The 17,908-nt window shown below is 42.0% G+C and overlaps 1 protein-coding gene across 2 annotated transcripts in view; it reads right to left on the bottom strand.

Moving 5' to 3' along the window:
• The window catches only part of TRPM7 (transient receptor potential cation channel subfamily M member 7), a 123,954-nt gene that overhangs the window by 90,773 nt on the left and 15,273 nt on the right, over window positions 1-17,908 (bottom strand). For both annotated transcript variants that reach the window (XM_075897154.2, XM_075897155.2), the window contains exons 2-3: window positions 11,054-11,133; window positions 2,170-2,208 (exon numbers count right to left, since the gene is read on the bottom strand). In XM_075897154.2, the coding sequence (XP_075753269.1) occupies window positions 2,170-2,208; window positions 11,054-11,133 (119 nt within the window). The remainder of the gene's footprint in view (window positions 1-2,169; window positions 2,209-11,053; window positions 11,134-17,908) is intronic.

Here is a 17,908-nt window from a genome sequence, read left to right as displayed (position 1 = left end):
TCCCTGTCCCTTCCCCTTATGCCGTGGGGCTGGAGTGCCAGAAGTGTGAGGCATCTCAGTTGGGGGCAACATCAGTGAGGGTTGGGTTTTTTGGAGGAGTTTTTTTGCTTCTCACTTGTGTGGTCCCCAATTGATTTTTCTGTGGGTCAGTGGCTCCTGACCCAAAAAAGGTTTCCCACCCCTGCCATAAATAAAGAAAACATTTAAACCTTTATGTTGGACATAAATGAATATTTTATTTTATTAAAAATGAAGTGTGATAAAGTAACATGAGAAATTTAAAATGCTTAATCTGTTTAATATATTTAAATTAAACCGTTCTCCCCAGCTGCAGCTGGTTCAGAAAATATGGCCACTGTACCCAGCCTTCCCTTGTTACTTTGCCCCCCTTCCCTTCCCGGCACACAGATCTGTAAACAGAAATGAGTACGTTAAATCTTGGTACACCACTTCTGAAAGGTTGCTGACCCCTGGTATAAAGTATAGGAAAACCTTTGGATGAGTCATTCCAATCTAAATGCTAGCAAGCTGATGTAAATCAAACCCAGCAAGTGATTTTGGCACTTGCCACTAATTCTCACATATTTTCTCTAGTTTTCCCACAAACAAATGTTCCCGTAACACCCAGAGCAAAGATACACAGATGATTCTTAATTATGTCAAATACTGATGGCTCTTATTCAAAGCTAAAAAGAGTGCCTGAAATGGAAGTCAAAACACATTAAGTGCAGGCTAGCAGTGTCCAAAGTAGTTTATTTGTTTAAGTTACCTGTTTCCTAGATGTTATAGGCAGCACTACCGTGTGTGTATGCATTGTGATACAGTCTTTAATTCTGTAATCACATACTATTTTTTCCCACATGATCTCTACCTCATTCAGTCTACAGGACAGACCTGCTCTAGTAACCAACCAGACTGCGTAATGAAAGACTATTTTCTTTAGGACCCTTACCTTATTTGTGGGAAAAGCTGAACAAGGCAGGAGACGGCAGGAAGACAGAGGATGGCCTCAAAGATAACACTATTGAATGCTGCCCTGACAAACTGGATTCCATACCCTACTTCTGAAACAGTGTTCCTATGTGATGCTAATCAAGTCACTTGAACAAAAAACTTGTGTAGACTCCTATGTCAGGAAGAATACTATCAATTGACTTTGATTCTTATCTGCTTCCTTTTAACTACCCAATCTTCAGATACTTACTGATTCCCTCTAGCTCCATCTTCCACCCCCCTCCTTTTTTCCCCCCTCCTCCCCTTCCCCCCTTCTCTCCTATTTATTTTGGGTCTGCACATTCTAAACTCAAAACTCTGGTCTTCTGAAGAAGTGGGCTGTGCCCACGAAAGCTCATGATCCCATCTACATGTTTTGTTAGTCTATCAAGTGCTACCAGACCATTTGTTGTTTTTACTAATGGTATGTTCTACAGATCAGATCTGAGGATATCAAATGAGGAAGTGCTGACTGCTCAAAGCTGCAATTGAAATCAATGGGATTTGTGCTTTCAATGTACACTGCTACATAATGGTAAATACTTCGGAGAGAAAAATAAAATCAGGTCCTAGTTCTCTCAAATTGGTCATCCAGAATTAGCAAAAACTTTTGATCTTATTTTTCTGTGCCTCAGTTCCCCACTGAAAATGTAAATATCACCATCCCTTAACCTCACAGGAGTGCTGTGAAAATAAATTAACACTTGTTAAACGGACACAGTAGTAACCAACACGATAAAGGGCCCATGAGGAAATTAATCATTCTGTCTTCAGAGAAGAATTTGAATACCATGAGTAAAGAGGGCTGAGGTCACATTTTGAGCAAAGATAGGACAAAATACCAAAACGCTGCTCATAAGTGAGCACAGTTCATTCTGTACATTGAATGAGATAGGGAGAAATTCATAACATAATCATGTTAAAGACTGTATCATAATGTATATGCATATAGTGGCCTTAATTCTATTATTCTGTAACCACCGAGTGTTTGATTTTGAAACCTTGTGTTTTAACATGGTTTTTGCATGTAATTTTATACAATAGCCCATAGTGCATTCAGCTTCCATATAATGCTATATATTTTATAAAATCTTCTATTTCTAATCCTATTTTAAAAAGTTAAATATTTCTTCAGAGATTTATTGTAATAAATCAAAGTTATAAAGAGCTGCTTACCTGACAAGTTGTTGACAAATCTGACATCCCGGAAGGCATCTGTGAAAAGAGACAGGTAAACACACACTTAACTTTCTGTACACTTCACATAAATACAGAACAAAGATGTTAAACAAAAAAAAGATCTATAAGGATACAGAAAACGTGTACCTAAACTTTCCCCCAAATATATATATTTTAAGCTTTTCTCAGTGTGTTCCGATTAGTAGTAACATAGTATGTCATGGCAACACCAGGACGGTTAACACACAAAAAAATGTTCCACAGCTATATGTTAAGCTACAAAAGTCAACTTCTATTAAAAAGGTTTCTACCTGCACTCATTGAAACGTTTATAAACAAACATAGGCCTTCTCTACATTACAGAGTTTCATTGACAAAACAGTGGAAGATACACACTGTGTTGGTGTAGACATTGCACTTGCTTATGTTGTCGTAAGGGGCCTCCGGGTGGCGTCCAATGCCCATCATGACTATTCTCATAAGCAATTTCTACTCTGCTGCCCTGCAGACACACACACACAAGCATTTTTGAAATTCCACTTCTTATTTGCTCTATGGGTATATCTACACTGCAACGCTATTTCGGGATACCTCCAGTATCCAAAAATAATGACCCCGCATCTACACAGAAAGCCCATTATTTTAAAATATTTTTCAAAATAATGGACAACGCTATTTCAGCATCCCTGTACCCCTCGTTCCATGAGAGTTAAGAGATGTCTTGAAATAGAGCGTTATTTCAAAATTTGGCACTGTGTAGACATGCCACATTTCAAATTTCAAAATAGAATCAAAATAAGATACACAATGTGTGTAAGACAAATTGCATATCTTATTTTGATTTAAGGGTGCTGTGTAGACACATCCTATGTGATACACCTTTTCACAGCTGATCATGCCAGCTTTCTATAGCTTATGGGCTCCCATGCATAGTAAACCAGAGTTGCTGGATCTGCTGGGTCTGTAGGGAGAAGTCTGTGCAGTTGCTGCTCTAATCTAGCTAAAGGAACATTGACTCCTACAAGCAAGATTGCTCATGGCTTAGAGGAGAAGGGGCATGAAAAGGATATAAAGCAGCGTCCTGACAGGTATACCAGAAGGCAAGAGAAGCCAACCCTTGCTCTGGTGTGGCACTAAAAATATGCCACTTCTACAAGGAGCTGCATGGTATCCTCAGTGGTGACCCCACCTTCACTGCCAAGAACTCTGCAGATACTTTAGGGGTATTAAAGGCAGCACCCAGAAGAATCTGGAGGAGGATTTGGGACAGGCAATAAGGTCATGTGGTGGTGTGGCAAGCCAGGACCTCTTTCTGATTCCATAGGGGACTGGCCAATCACACCAGTCATCTGGCCAGAAACAGATGAGGGGATCTCTGGTATGTACTAATTTTTCTTTATAACACATGATTACATGAGGTATAGGTGTCTTTTGTGATATACTGCCCACGGGAGAAGGGTAACAACACTAGTTATTGAGGTTTGCGTCTGCTTTGCATTCCCTTTAGCAGATACACAATGGGGATCCTGTGGAAAAGTTTGTTAATGCATGCAGAGATCTCACAAGAATCCTCTCGAGAGACCTCTAGGAAACTTTCCTGCAGATACTCTGCAATCCTCTGCCAAAGGTTCCTTGGCAGAGCTGCTCTGTTTCTGTTTCAGAGGGAAATTTTGGCGCAGCATTTCACAATTACTTCTTGAGGAATCACTGTATCACACAGGCAAGTTATATATGGTCCTGATCAGTGTTCCCTCTAAGCTGTGTGCCTGCACAGGGGCACACTAAAAATTTTAAGTTCACCCACGTTATTTTAAGAACCAGGCAGCAGCACTCACAACTCATCTTCCTAGTAGAACAGAAGGTGAGTGGTGGCAGCAGCAGCAGCCAGGGGCCTGATGGGTTCCTGGCAGTAGGAAACTACCCTTTTGATCCGCCTGGAGCCGCGGTGCGTGAGGTGAGGCTGTTCCGGTGTGGCTACTGCTTTACTCCAGCTGGAGCCGGGGCCACCCACGGTGTTATTTTTAGTACCAAAGTCCTGTGGGGACTGGGATCGGGACCACAGTACTAAAAATAGCACTGTAGGCAGCCTCTGCTCTAGTCCTAGCACGTGGTCCCACCCCAGGAGCAGCTGGGTCTGGGGTTGCAGTACTAAAAATAGCACCGCAGCCCTGGCTCCAGCCCCTGCAAACTGCCTTCCATGTCAAAGGTAGAAAGTTAGGGAAGGGACAGGAGGAGAACTAAGCGGAAAGTGGGTAAGGAGAAGAAGGAACTTGTGCTGAGAGGTAAGGAAAGGCCAGGGCAGGAGAAGAAAGGGGAAGGCAACAAGGGGCAGGGTGGAAGAGAGACAAATGCCAGGGTGTCAAGAGAAGACAATGAGGAAAAGGGCAGGAAGGAGGGAGAGAAGGGAAGGTGTCAGTGGGGGTGCGAGGAGGGGACAGGGTGATGCTGGGAGAGGAAGAGACAATGGGGGCAAGAGGGAGGAAAAGGAGACGGTGCCAGGCAGAGGATAGAGCAAGTCATATGTGAGGGCACAGAGGGGCATGAGGAGAACCGGGACAGAGGGTGGTGAGGGAGTGGGCACTAGGGAGAAAGAGGACAAAGAAGGCAGTGAGGGAAGGGGGAGGCACTAGGAAGGTGCAGGGGTAAAGAAAGATGCAGGTGCCAGGAGGCTTGTGGGGGTGAAGCAGAAGGGCAGATATGTGGAGGGACCAGAGGAGAGAGGCAGAGCAGGTGGGTAGAGGGAGGTGTTAAGAGAAGAGATGGGGAGGGGTAGCTACAGATGATCAGAGTGGGGCTAGAGGAGGAGTGGGCTTAGTGGGAAGAAAAGGGCTGGTGCAGGGGTCGAGGAGGATGGGGAGGGGGAGAGCAGATCCCAAAAGGGCTGAGGGGAGTGAGAAGGGCAGGAGCCAGGACAGTAGAGAAGGGTGAGGGGCAACAGCAAGCACCAGGGAAGCATATGGGGCAAAGGGAAGGTGGGAGACATGGGAAAAGGGAGAGGTTTATAAGATATTTATTAATAACTTGGGTGCCACACATCCAAACAAGCGCACATTAATTCAATATTGGTGCACAAGACAAAACTCACTCCGCTCATGGGTGGAAAATCTTAGAGGGAACACTGGTCCTGATCTGAAGCGACATGCATGTAGGAGAAGCACCCTCGCATCTTTGATTATCCTCAGCAATATGATTTCAGCTTTGATGGCCCCTCACCTGTGGAAAATGGTGCTAATATTCAAAACAGTGTCCAAGGGCACATGTACTGATCTTGGTGCAAAGCCAACCAGACCCTTTATCCTGTCCTGCACAGTCCGCCTGTCCTCCTCACTCCCCACTCACATGCTAAACTCACCATATTTAGTGCTCTGACCATTCTGTGTGTTTAACAAGGGAAAGAGGTGTACGTAACTTATGAATTAAAACTGAATGCAAACACAATATTGACTCTGTGTATTGTTTCTTTTGATTATGCAGATGTAGGTGCTGCTGCTTGAAGGCTCATCCCCAGAGCACCTCTACCAGATAAGGAGATGAATGAGGAAGAGTAAGGAAGACACATTTCAAGAATTGCTGCAGTCATCAGATCAGGCCAATAGCAAGAACAGAAAAGCGAGACAGACAAATGCGAAACTACGAGAGGAAAGAGTCAGGAGCGAATAACAAAGTTCATGGAGGACCTGAGAGCCTCAGGTCCCTGATTTCTCTGCAGGAGGAACACGAATGCTCAGCTCCCCTGAAGCCCAAACAGAACTGCATTCTGTGCCTCCTCCAAACTCCTCTCACACATTTCTGTCACATTCCTAACCATTTGAAAAACCCTTTCACTTCACTGCAGGGGACTTTTGCCATAACAGCTAAACTTACATGTAGCTATGAGATCCTCACTTCAGACAGTGCTATTCGTGCTCATGTCACTTGTAAGAAATGTTAATCAAGGTATTGCCTTTAATAAAAGTTGAATCTTACAAAAACAGTGATTTTTTTTGTCCCCCACACCGGGTGGTTGCAACAGAAATTCAAACAGTGGCAATCACCACATTTGAAGACTACAATTAATGCTTAGGCAGAAATCATTGCAAAGGTCATTCAAGGTGGGAAGTAAACTGCCTCGCTGAAATCATTACAAAATGACACATTACTGGGTCTCTGTGTCAATATGCTGCTTCAAAGTCTCCTCAATTCAAATAGTCCCCCATAGAGCTCCTCTAATAACCCTGGTGTCTGGCTTGCTCAAAAATCAACCACCAGGGAATTCATTCTAATGCTCCATACTTGGGGAGACTATTCCCTCGTCTTTATAAATGTTCTGCAGTGTACTGAGATTTAACCTGCAAAAAAGGTGACCTTTTAATCTGAGAAAGACACATTCTACGGTCAATCTGCACTTGCTGAGTGTGATAATGAAGTGCTCCTTGCAGCTGTCAAGGTTTCAGGAGGCCATTAACGGCCCTCACATTAGCATCCCTGCAACCCCCACGTGGGACTTCCCAACTCCAAACTGACTTGTGACTGACTGGTAGCAGTGTGCAGTTGCCTGCTTCTACACAGTGCTCACCGCTCATTTTTCCAGCTTTCATTTCTGTCTTGGCACCAGAGGGCAGGAGCAAGCTCCATAAACAATTCAAAGAAGGTGGCTTTTTTACACACAAAAAATTCTGTAGCCAATGTTCACCACCTAAAACCTGCATCAGAATCTGATCCCCCCTCTCAATACTTGATTTCTGAGCCCAATAGTATCTGTTCACCTTGAGCAGCTACTCTATGAATGTCAACATTAATTTTTAATTATTTCTCTCCATGGCACACAGTAGGGCAGGCAGCATGGATTCCTGTTAGTATTTCACAAAGCTGAAAATCTGAAGAGTCAGTGGTGCTGTGTTTATAACACTTATCACAAGATGGGTGAGCAATGTAGGATCCATGCTTTCAGGCAAAGAGGACAGGCTCAAGATTTACAAGGGCAGTTGAAACACAGTGCAAAATTCAGTCAGAAGTCCTTGATATTATAGGACAGAGAAAACTGCATCATGGGAGTGGTAATTATCATTCCGCCCCTGTGATGTACTGCAATCCATTTCCAGAACTTCTACTGGGAGAAAGTGGCAATCTGCACTGTAGGATTTATGGTGCACTAGTCTATCAGTGCACGAACACCAACTGTGCACATGCTTTGCTGACACAAAGAGCATTGTGGGAAAATGCCCAGACAATGTAATAACAGTGGTTCATGATCAGTGACATAACTTAAGGGAATTTAACTCTGTAGTGTAGACATGGCCTAAATTATACTTTTAGTCCATGAGTCACCCAAGTACATACATAGTCCAATTAAAGTTACAAAGTGGTCTAATTTCCATTAACTTCAATGGTATTACTCACACTGTTTTAGTTAAACCTCTACCTAAATGGTAAACTGGGGTCTTAAAGTAGATAGTATGAAACTTTCATATATTTCTTCAAATCCTGGGGGGATAATATGCTGTCTTTTTTTTGGCTCAATACTTTAAAATCTGTGCCATTACTCCCTCAGAGTTGATCCTTTTCATTCATTTGTTTTGTTGGGATTTTTTGGGGGGTGAGAGTCATTTTGTACTACATTTGCATAAGGGTAAGCTAGGTACTAACTTGTACAATGTTCTGTTAATGCAATTAATTCATTGTGAAAAGATTCAGAAATTCTAATTCCACCTCCTTCCAAATCTAATGCTAAACATCTTTTCTCTTTGCATTTACTTTCTCATTCTGCTGCTAGCAACCTTAAGAATGAACCTTCAATTTTAAAAGAAATGTACAGGCAGTCCCCGAGTTACGTGGATCCGATTTACGTCGGATCCGCAGTTACGAACGGGGTTTTTCTAGCCCCGGAGGACAGGAGCGGCAGGACGCCCAGATGCTCCGTGGTCCCGCCGCCCGCGTCCTCCGGGGCGAGAAAAGCTGCTCCGCGTCTCCCTGGTCTCCTGGGGGGGGGGGATAGCCCCCCCCAGCAGACCAGGGAGACACGGAGCAAAGCCGCGGAGCACGGGGGCAGCGGGACAGCCCAGACGCGCCGTGGCTGTCCCGCTGCCCCCATGCTCCGCAGCTTTGCACCGCGTCTCCCTGGTCTGCTGGAGACCAGCAGACCAGGGAGACGCGAAGCAAAGCCGAGGAGGACCCGGGTGACGGGACCACGGTGTGTCTCGGTCCGCCGCCCGCATCTCCCTGGTCTGCTTGGGGGGGAGGGGGGGGGCATGCAGCTAGTGCGCCCCCCCCCCCAGCAGACCAGGCTTTTCTCCGGACACCTGCAGACCAGGGAGACGGGGAGCAAAGCCGGGGAGCACGCGGGCAGCGGACAGCCTAGAAGCGCCATGGAGTAAAGCCGCGAAGGACCTGGCGGCGGGACCGCGTCTCCCTGGTGTGCTGGGGGGGGGAGGGCGCAGCTAGTACCCCCCCCCCAGCAGACCAGGCTTGTCTCCGGACGCCTGTGGTAGAGCAGCTGGGGTGCTGCTGGTGGGTCCCGCAGCGCCGCTCTGGGCGCTACTGGACCAACCCGGCAGCGCCCTAGCTGCTCTGTCCCAGGCGTCCTGATTCAGCCGCTGCTGGTCAGTTTCAGCAGCGGCTGAATCAGGACGCCTGGGGCAGAGCAGCTGGGGTGCTGCTGGGTTGGTCCAGTAGCGCCGGGGAGCGGCGCTACTGGACCAACCCAGCAGCACCCAAGCTGCTCTGCCCCAGGCGTCCCCAAGTCAGCTGCTGCTGAAACTGACCAGCACTGACTACAGGAAGCCCGAGGCAGAGTTGCTCTGCCCCGGGCTTCCTGGAATCAGCCGCTGATCAGTTTCAGCAGCAGCTGACTTGGGGACGCCTGGGGTTCTTAAGTTGAATCTGTATGGAACTGGCATCCAGATTCAACCTGTTGTAACTGATCAGAGGCTGATTCCAGGAAGCCCAGGGCAGAGCAACTCTGCCCCGGGCTTCCTGTAGTCTGCCGCTGGTCAGTTTCAGCAGCGACTGAATCTGGACACCAGTTCTGACTTACATACAGATTCAACTTAAGAATAAACCTACAGTCCCTATCTTGTACGTAACCCAGGGACTGCCTGTATTTGCATCAGTTTTTTGTAATTTGCATCATACACAATTAAGTGATCCATACAATCCAAGTCCATAATATATTCTTGCATAAGACTGTAGAAAAATTATCTAATATAAAATTATATTGCATATTCTTATGTTCCTAAATATGCTAAATAAATTAAAACAAAGCAGGTTTAGCCTTTTGAAAGGTACATTTAGTTATAAATAATCTGGGTATTTAATATGAAACTAGATTTCAATAACTGCCAAATTTGGTCTCTAACTATAGATCACAATGTATGCTAAGCAAAATTATTCTGCTAGACATCTAAAAATGTTTCTCATCTACCTTTGATTCCTTCATTCACATTTCAGGAACTACCGTACGATAATATCTAAAAAATGGATTGGCCAAATGTGAGAATTCATCTCTGGGCTACAAATGGGTTAAACTTAAAAAAGACAAGCACTGAAAGACTGTTTTGTTCCCTGGGAAATGCTCTGGAAATTTTAATAGCTTCCTAATTACACTGCTTGCATTTGCAAGTTTTCCATGTGTTTCAATTGGATCATGGCAGTAAATTCTAAAACCTTCTCAGGGTCCCATGGCTTCAAGGAATTTAATGAATCATTTGTGGTACATTTCACAGATTACAACTCAATTTCCCTTATTCTGCCTGTAACAAATATAATCAGAAAAAACTAGTATTAGTACAATTTGGCTAAGTTCAGACAAGTGTTTTTTTATGTGCAGGACTTGAACTAGCACTTCTTTCTGGATCTGAAAAGCAGAAGTTTAATTCTAAAATTCGTGTGAACCTAAGTAACACTTACTTGGGGCTGAAGCAGCAGTTAAATTATAACTAGTATTCCTAATTCTAGCAATTTTTTTAATTGCTATGTACCAATAGATTTAACATCATTGTGTTTGGAGATGGTTTTCAAGGAAAAAAAAAAAGTGAGGCAGCAAGATGCTACAGCATGTATAAATTAAAATCCTGTTAAGAATCCTGATAATTTATATCTGAATGGCTTCTAGAACCAGTGAATTTCACAATGTAATTAGATGCGTGAGAGGTCATTTTTCTAAGGTGACTGCATATTTTAGTTTCACATCATCTTGTTCAGGTATTATGAAAGACTAAGCTAATACAGCATTTAACCAGTTTTATTACACCCTGTATTGTTTAATGTGTCTCAAGTCAGGTGTCTTCTTACCCAATGCTTACCAAGTAAAATACTAATATCTGCAGATTTTCATCATTTTTAATGCCATCCACAATTGTAAATTTTAAATACCCTTTTTGACCCTTCTTTCAGTCTTTTCCCATTGTTTTCCCTCCAGAAAATTTGTACAAGAGGGTGGTGAGGGAAACAGTATCACATGCATCCTGAGATCAATCAAGTTTTCTGAAAACACAACTGTCCTCCACCTTTGATTCTGTACGGCCCATGTCAACTTTAGCTCCTTTGGAGTTCTTTCTTTTCTTTTGCCATTGAATTTGCCATCTCTTCCTGCCCTACACTGTGATTTATTTCTCCCCTACTCCTTAAAGTCAACTTTTTAGCACAAAAGGAAATGTATTTCTTGCAGACTAATACTCTTTCTCTACCAGTCTCGGTATAAAGTTATGAAGTACATTTTTACAATGTTTTCTGATCTTAAGAAGTGTGCAACAAGAAGCACTGTAGATAGCTTTGCCTACTGCTGGCATTTACAGATATGGTTAGGATGCTTAGGCACTAAGGAGTGAACTAAGGCAAGAGTTTCTATTTTATTCCAGTTTCATTAAACAGTATTAAAAAAGCCAGGCATAAATTTTCTGGTTACCTGTGAGGGTCCTTTGAACTTGGTATAATATACACACATTCCCTCTTGGTGAAAGTGTTTTCTATCCAGGATTTCTGGGACTGTAAAAATAAGAATTATACAAGAATGATTATAAATCACTGCCCATGTTCTTTTAAAAAAGAACTGTATGATACAATAGCCAAAAGTAGGCATTAAAGAAATATAATTCCCCATTTCTATTTTTCATTGATGAAAACATATCTGCAGTACTGACAAGGACAGATAAGGCCAAAATATTTAAAAAGTGATTCTGAGTGCCCACGAAAAGAGGTCTGATTTTCAGTAAGGGCTCTCTGATAATCAGACTCCTTTGAAGTGCCTCATGTTGAGCACCTAAAGTTTGAAGGAACCAGAATCACTAGTAACTTTTAAAAAGTCTACATTATTTGATAAACTACATTCTGATATTACAGTTTAGCAACAATCAGCTACTTACGGAAAAAAAATTAATTAGTGGGGGTAAAAATAGATTGCAACTACAGTAATTCAGGCCAAATTACCTGTTGTCTGTTAAAAGAGCTATTTCAAATTGAATTAATGAAACATCATGAGAAAAAACAAAAGATTAGGCACGGTTATATTTTAATTACATAAAAATAATAACCAAATTAAGAGCACAATAATTTCATGAAATTCTTTACTGTGTATTCTCAATTGCAAGTGTATTTTGCACTTAATATCAAATATTTTAAATTACACACACAATATGCAAATTGAGATGCAAGAATATGAACACATTTTTAAATAGTTCATTTTAAATAGTGTGACCAAAACAATCACTGTATACTATTTTGAAGTTACAAAATATTCACTGGTGATAAAAATTTTGAACTGTTTCACAAATGTTCTATTATAAAGTTGTCAGTCATTTCATTCGAGTAACACATCCCACCCTTTTTTTTCTCTTCGATAAACAATTCAATGAACTCATTGTTTCAAAGTGAGTTCAAAACATGCTTGATTTCCTTAAATGTTCACACTGATTTCCTTCAATGTTCACCTATTTTAATTGCCGGTCAAGAATCTATTTAGCTTCCTTTAAAACAGGGATATAACATTGTCTTATAGATCAATTCTATGCAATAATTTAATTAAGGTTAATAATAAAAAGATGCTATTAGATATTAAGTGAAGTGAGCTGACTATATTAGTATTATGTTCAGTTTTGGTCTGTATCTATCGAAGTCAAAGTTGGCCATACTTCCTTAGAAATGCTTTCTTAGAGCAATGCTTCCTTCACTGAAAAAGGGGAGAAAATTGATCCAAAAGTATTTTGCAGCTTTAGAATATCTATCAGAGTTTACTGTGAATCTTTGCAGAAACACTATTTATTTTAACTCCTGGTAATAAAGGACAGGCTTTCAAACTCTGAAATAAAACTAACAAAATTGTAAGATTCTGCCCAATGCATTTATTTTTTAGTAAACTGTAATTACATATTTTTGAATGAATGTAACTATTACTTTCAATATAGAAAACGTTCCTCAATGTCAAGCATGCAAAACCTTTATACGAAAAAATTTACTATACACAAATTGAACTTGAGATGCAAAAGAACACTAAGTTTAATTTTCATATTTAATTATAAATATATCTGAAATGTATAAAACTACACAAAAAGTCACAATACTGCAAATACTGCCTCTGAGAGGTAGCAGCATGGAGAGTAAGGGGGGCAGTCAGGAGCCAGCACATGTGAGAAGCCAGTTTTCAAGCCAGCTCTTTGCGCATATTGACTGAGGCCGAGCCACCTGCCCCGCAGCACTGCTGCCTCTCTATCAGAGGCAGGGAAGGCTGCTCCATGGGATGCCAGCGCAGCCTCTGTCCGTAGGGATCTCAGGCCCCCCTGGACAGTGGCTGCTGGCACTGACAGAGGCTGCTCCATGGGATGCCAGCACAGCTTCTGTACACAGGGAGCTCGGGGCACCTAAGGACAGGAACTGGTGCCACCCCGTGCTGCTGCAGGTGGGAGCTGGTCTGGGAGGGGAGCCACGTTTTAGACCAGCTCCTACCTGCCATCCCACACTTCTGCCACTGATACAGAGGTAGCAGCATGGAGAGGCAGGTGACTCCCCGGGGGTGAACCAGGAATGCACTGACTGCTGGCCCCGCCCCAGGGGCTAATAATCATGGAACCACTGAAATTTGACAGTTACACAATTAAATGGCTAACATCCCTACTTAAAACGGTAAAGCCTGATGGAGACATATAGCCTGGTCAACATATTTCAGGTTTTTTTTATTGTGGAAGTTAAATATATCAAAAGGTGGTGTGGGTTGCATACACAGGCTGTGCCATTTGCTGTTAAAATTATTGGTGTTCTCAGAGTAAGGATGTTAAGTTCTGGACTGGTCTCTTCCAGCATTGATGTGCATCTTAAATGAGAAATGGTAATAGGGGGGGAAAAAATCCTCTATGTAAAATTTGTAATTCTACTAACAACTGGAAAACAAAGTAGGAGAAAAATATTATTTTAAAAAAAAATTATCCACTTAAGCAATTTAAGACTTAAAATTAGAAGTACTAGCAACATGTAAATAAAAAAAAGTGACCTAAATAAGACATTTTTCCATTGTGATTTATCATCACCCGTGTGTAATTTGAAAGCATGGGTGCTAAAAATTTGAGGAAAAAAGGTCAGGCCCCTTTTAGGGATTTTAAGTTAAACACCCAAAATCACTAGTCTGTTTTGACACAGGTAGGGATGTAAAAGGGTTAACTAGTCAACCCGTTAATGGTAAGCATGCCCCTTACATGCCTGGCATGCTTATCAGGGTAACCAGTACCACGGGCAGGGAACTGTTCCTGCCTGGCCAGGCCAACTGCGCCATGAGAGGCTCTCCAGCCCGGACAACCACACCACAGTTTGGTGGTAGTGCAGCAGACCCTGCCCAACCAAACCAGCCCCCCGCCTGCAGTGTGTTACAGTGGGCTCCGCCCAAGCAGCCTGTGGAATGGAGGGCTCAGCCAGGTTGGAGCAACCCTCCACTGCCGAGTTAAGTTCAGCCAGTTAACTTTTTAACTGGGATTTTACATCCCTAGTGTCAAGGCATGTATACATGAACAGTTCTCAGCCAGCAGAGGTGTGGACCCTGCACTATCCTGCCATGCTCTGTGTGCACCATGCTGCGTATTATTAGTTCATTAATGTGCTTTGATCTAGTCCTGTTTTTCAAAGTTGACTAGATCAAATTAGCGATGTAAGCAAGTAGTCGATTGCTCTATTAACCAATAAGCCTAGGCTTATCAGTTAATCCAGTTGACTACTTGCTCTCCGCCCCTTTGCTGCCTCTGATACAGAGGCAGCAAGGCAGAGGAGGAAAGCAGAAGCTGGTGTTAAGGGGGAGCTGGCTTTCCCCAGCACCATCTCCGCAGTGCCACCTGCCCAACTTGGGCTGGCTGTGGACAGAGGCTGCTCCAGCAGTAGCCCCTGTCTGCAGGGAGCTTGGACCCTTGCTACCACCCCACACTGCTGCTTCTGTATCAGAGGCAGCAGGGCAGAGTGGCAGGCAGCTGGTCCACGAGGGGAACTGTTTTTTAAAACTGGCTCCCCTCGCAGACCAGCTCCCGCCTGGCACCCCATGCTGCTGCCAGAGGCAGCCACGCAGGATGATAGGGGGCTGGAGTGCACTGGCTGCTGTCCCTATCCCCGGGGACTATAGAATAGTCAAGTAACCACTAAGATTTCATGCTGTTCTCAACTATTCTATTAATCGCTATCCAACATTCCTAGATCAAATTCCATTAGCCAACTCTTAATGAGGGTAAGCATGGTGTGCAGAGGCAGTCTGTGCTTTGCAGCTTCATGCTTGGTTCCAAGGTGGAAAATTGAATCCATCTCTCCAGTCCCAGATTGTTTAATCACTCAAAACTCAATTCCTCTACTTCTAAACAACTGAATTTTGAAAGTTGGTGTAAACTGTATGGAAGTTCAGCCCATACAATTTCTTATAAAGTGGGAAACTAATTCTCTTCCTATTCGCCTCTTTCAAAACAGTCAGAAATCATTCTCCCTTCTCACCCCCGCCATCAAGCTTTCCAGGATGATTTTGCTTTAGGAGAAGAGACCAGGTACAAAACATTTCAGCAAGGTATGCAAGACTGAAAATGGGGCTATAATGGAAACTGCTGCAACATGACCATAGCAGTCAATACTATGCACCTACTATGAATTCTCTTTCTGGTGTGAGGTTTCTACAAATGAATGCAGAACAGATGCAGATTAGCTAGCAGTACAGAGTGTTTGAAGATGAAAAAAATATATCCCTGTGAGCAACACAAGAGTACAATTCACTTTAGATAGAATACAGAAAAATCTCTGTGCATGTACATAAATCATACAATGAAAATAAATAAAATCAATTAACTGAGCCTATGTTTTCTTTCACAACAGAAATGATGCAAAGGGCATCACATTTTGGAGGACGGCATAAGTGAAGAATAGCAGAATATTGTAATTTTTAAAACACACCATGATCAAAAGCGTCCTGTAGCTTGGCTTTTGTAACAGTTTGCAAGTTACTACTTTATCTTTATGCACATATTTCCACTATGTACAAGTTTTCATTAGCTAAACATGTGCTATATCATGGGACTAAACTTGATTCCCTGCCCAGTTGACTGTGACACATCATGTACACCAGGCTCTTGGGGCAACAGCCAAAAGGCAGAAATTCCAAATAAATCTTCTTACTACTATTTGCATTCAATGAACCTCATAAAAAAAAAAGGGTAACCAGTTCAGACATACAGAACAGCTTATTATTCTTACAATGTATCTCTCGTCTCTGTTCCCTAACATTATACATTTGTCTGCAAGTTCCAGACAAAACTTTAACATTACGCTAAATACTTAGGTGACAAACACAGGGTTGTAAGAATCCTGCTGTTTAGCAAAAGTCGTCTAACTTGTCCTTAGTACAAACTAACTACAAAGTGTTCAATGTGGCAGTCCCAATATAAGATGAAGTATTTTTAAACAAAAAACGTTTTATATGGGACAACTCTTTTGATTTGTTTGGATGATAGCTTTACTTCCTGTGGACAATTTAGACCTTTTATATTTTATTGAAAAAAAACCCAGACTGTTGACTACAACCCACCCCAAAAGGAAAGCATTGATAACATAACTAATGTGACATAACGGTGTGTGTGGCGAGGGGGGGAGGGGCAGGAGGAAGAAAGAAGAAAAAAATATATTAATATCAAATCTCCTAAGTTGTTATAAATCTTTGTTCCAGCAAATCCCCACAGTTAATTCACTTGCTTTCATCACAATTTAAAACAGCATACCTCTATAATTTCCAGCTTTTAGACACAATAAAAAGTTGGCCAGGTAGAATGACAAGGTATATTTAAAAGCTCTCCCAAATTTACTGCTGAAGAACAGAAGTGTCCAAAAAGAGCCTCCAAAAATTAGTTTGCAAACAAGAGTACCATTAAATTAGACTAACACCAACAATTGAAATTTAATTAGACAAACATTAAATTATGAACACAAATAATTGAAATTTGTGAATGCAATACTAGAAAAATCTATGTTGAACTGTGACACTAACATTATACAATATTGATACGCGTACTTCAGTGTAACCATACTGTAAAACCACCATATTTTGTTTCATGGAGTGGTGGGGTTCATTGCCTCAGATAATAAATATTAACTGTGCATGATTACACATTTATTTTTAAGTGAGTTAGTGAGGTATTTCTTCATGTGCACCGAGTTTTACTGGTTCAAGTCTGTATTTTAAGATCGGGTTAATTTAATTGTTTCACTAACACTCAACCTTTTAAATACGTTTTTCCTTATTCTGGGAACAAGAACTAGGCAGATGCATAAACATACCTGAGCAGCAAGAAGAGTACAATTCACATAAGGGAACACAGAAAAATCTCTATGCATGTACATGCAATATTTTGTTCTCTGTTTTTCATCCCTGTTTGATTGTAACTCCAGATTTCTCACAGTCAAACTCAATCAATTCCCAGATTTTATTGAAAATATAGGTTGCTGTAGACAGCTATAGGCAATATCTGGTGAAAGATCATAAATGAAGTATGACTGATTCCATTTCAAGTAAGAGTGATTTTCATCTAATGGGCATGTATGCACACTGTACTGTGTCAGTTAATTTGCTCTGTACCTTATACCAAAATGCAGGACAATGTAGCACTTTAAAGACTAACAAGATGGTTTATTAGATGATGAGCTTTCGTGGGCCAGACCCACTTCCTCAGATCAAATAGTGGAAGAAAGTAGTCACAACCATATATACCAAAGGAAACAATTTAAAAAAATGAACAAATATGAAAAGGACAAATCACATTGCAGAACAGAAGGGGGATGGGGGGGGGGGGAGGAAGGAAGGTAAGTGTCTGTGAATTGATGATATTAGAGGTAGGGAGAGTGGGATGTTTGTGAGTTAATGGTATTAGAGGTGATAATTGGGGAAACTGTCTTGGTAATGGGTGAGATAGTTCAAATGTTTGTTAAGTCCTTGTTGGAAAGTGTCGAATTTTAACATGAATGACAGTTCAGAGGATTCCCTTTCAAGTGCAGATGTAAAAAGGTCTTTGTAGCAGAATGCAGGTGGTTAAGTCATTGAGAGAGTGTCCTTTCTGGTTAAAATGGCAAGAAACTGTTTTCTCTTTGTGATCTTGTCTGATATCTGTTTTGTGGGCATTAATCCTTTGGCGAAGTGTCTGAGATGTTTGTCCAATGTACATAGCAGACGGACACTTTCGGCACATGATAGCATAGATTATATTTCTGGATGCGCAGGAATATGTGTTCTTGATCTTATAACTCACTTGGTTAGGTCCAATAATGG

This window comes from Pelodiscus sinensis, chromosome 14, assembly GCF_052426305.1.
Source record: "Pelodiscus sinensis isolate ZL-2025 chromosome 14, ASM5242630v1, whole genome shotgun sequence".
Classification (NCBI taxonomy): domain Eukaryota; kingdom Metazoa; phylum Chordata; order Testudines; family Trionychidae; genus Pelodiscus; species Pelodiscus sinensis.
Note: the sequence above shows the minus strand (reverse complement) of the source record. Positions and strands in the feature narration are given on the sequence as shown.